The sequence below is a fragment of the Myotis brandtii genome, unplaced genomic scaffold (genome assembly GCF_000412655.1).
Source record: "Myotis brandtii unplaced genomic scaffold, ASM41265v1 scaffold182, whole genome shotgun sequence".
NCBI lineage: Eukaryota > Metazoa > Chordata > Mammalia > Chiroptera > Vespertilionidae > Myotis > Myotis brandtii.
In genome coordinates, this window is record NW_005356751.1 from 2,498,991 (window position 1) to 2,500,822 (window position 1,832).

The 1,832-nt window shown below is 37.9% G+C and overlaps 1 protein-coding gene across 4 annotated transcripts in view; it reads left to right on the forward strand.

Annotated features, from left to right (window-relative positions):
- Positions 1 to 1,832, forward strand: part of SPPL2A (signal peptide peptidase like 2A) — a 54,040-nt gene that overhangs the window by 43,632 nt on the left and 8,576 nt on the right. The window contains exon 16 of one of the 4 annotated variants that reach the window (XM_005863941.2): positions 463 to 976. The exons of the other annotated variants lie outside the window; for them this stretch is intronic. Coding sequence (XP_005864003.1) covers positions 463 to 504 — 42 coding nt within the window. The 3' untranslated portion in view covers positions 505 to 976. Of the gene's footprint in view, positions 1 to 462; positions 977 to 1,832 lie in introns of those variants that run through there. 4 annotated transcript variants of the gene reach the window in all.

Genomic DNA, 1,832 nt, shown 5'->3' on the forward strand with positions numbered 1-1,832 from the left:
CCCCCACTCCCCCACCCCTGTGCACGAATCTTCTAAATAGTTCTCTATCTTATTTCCCCACTGCATGTTAGTTATTTCATTTTAAATTCCTTGCAAAAATCACTTTAATGGCTATGTAGTATTATCTCATATGCATGTGCCATACATTATTTTACCATTTCCTTTGACCCAGTAATTTCTCTTCAGCAGATTGTCAAAACAATAAAAATTTGAGTAAAATTGATGTGAAAAGATGTTCATTAGAGTACTCCTGGTCATCTTTGTTCTATTATAATAAAGTCTAGGTTAATATTATTGGCAGTTAATGAACTAATATTTTTATATAGACTCTAGCCCTGCTTTTACTTTTGATTATTTTTCTTTTTGTGTTTTAATTACAAAGTAATGCATGTGTGCATTTTTAAATTCCACATTATTTACTTATTTATTTTTAAATGTTTTTTTTTTTTTTATTGATTTTAGAGAGAGGAAGGGGTCGGGAGAGAGAGAGAAACATCGGTATGAAAGACAAACATCAAACATTGGTGGGTTTCCTCCTGTATGCACACACCCTGACCAGGACTGAACCTGCAACCTGGGCATGTGCCCTGACCAGGAATCAAACCGGCGACATTTTGGTACACAGGACGACGCTCAGCCAGCAGCCATACCAGCCAGGGTGATGTTTGCATTTTTTAAAAGCAATACAATGGTGTCTGAAGTAAACATAGAAGACCCTTTTCTATCTCTTTTACCCCCACACCCACCCTCAAGGGGCAGCTACTTTGAACGAATTCTGTGGAGCTTCCAGATCTTTTTATGCCAACACATAGTATAAAGAGTTGAATGTTTAGAGATGTTATATACATAGATGTAATAACATTGTGTCCCTTTGGAAATATTCTACAGCTTACTTTTTCTCAGGTTTATTGTAGTACCTCTCCTTTATCCATGATGTTTATTTTTTGTATTAATAAATCTTTATTGTTCAGATTATTACAGTTGTTCCTCTTTTTTCCCTCCATAGCTCCCTTCCACCCGGGTCCCATCCCACCCCATGCCCTTACCCCCCCACTGTCCTCATCCATAGGTGTATGATTTTTGTCCAGTCACTTCCCTCACCCCCCACACCCCCTTCCCCCCGAGAATTGTCAGTCCACTCCCTTTCTATGCCCAATTCTATTCTATCAACCACTTTATTCTGTTCGTCAGATTTTTTATTCACTTGATTTTTAGATTCACTTGTTGATAGATATGTATTTGTTGTCACTTTGTTGTTCATAACTTTAATCTTTAACTTTTTCTTCTTCCTCTTCTTAAAGAATACCCTTCAGCATTTCATATAATACTGGTTTGGTGGTGATGAACTCCTTTAGCTTTATCTTATCTGTGAAGCTCTTTATCTGACCTTCAATTCTAAATGATAGCTTTGCTGGGTAAAGTAATCTTGGTTATAGGTTCTTGGCATTCAACACTTTGAATATTTCTTGCCACTCCCTTCTGGCCTGCATAGTCTCTGTTGAGAAATCAGCTGACAGTCGTATGGGTACTCCCTTGTAGGTAACTGACTTTCTTTCTCTTGCTGCTTTTAAAATGCTCTCTTTGTCTTTTGCTCTTGGCATTTTAATTATGATGTGTCTTGGTGTGGTCCTCTTTAGATTCCTTTTGCTTGGGGTTCTCTGGGCTTCCTGAACTTGGAAGTCTGTTTCTTTCACCAGGTAGGGGAAGTTTTCTGTCATTATTTCTTCAAATAGGTTTTCGATATCTTGCTCTCTCTCTTCTTTTGGCACCCCTATAATTCGGATGTTGGTACACTTGAAGTTGTCCCAGAGACTCCTTACACTATCTTCGTA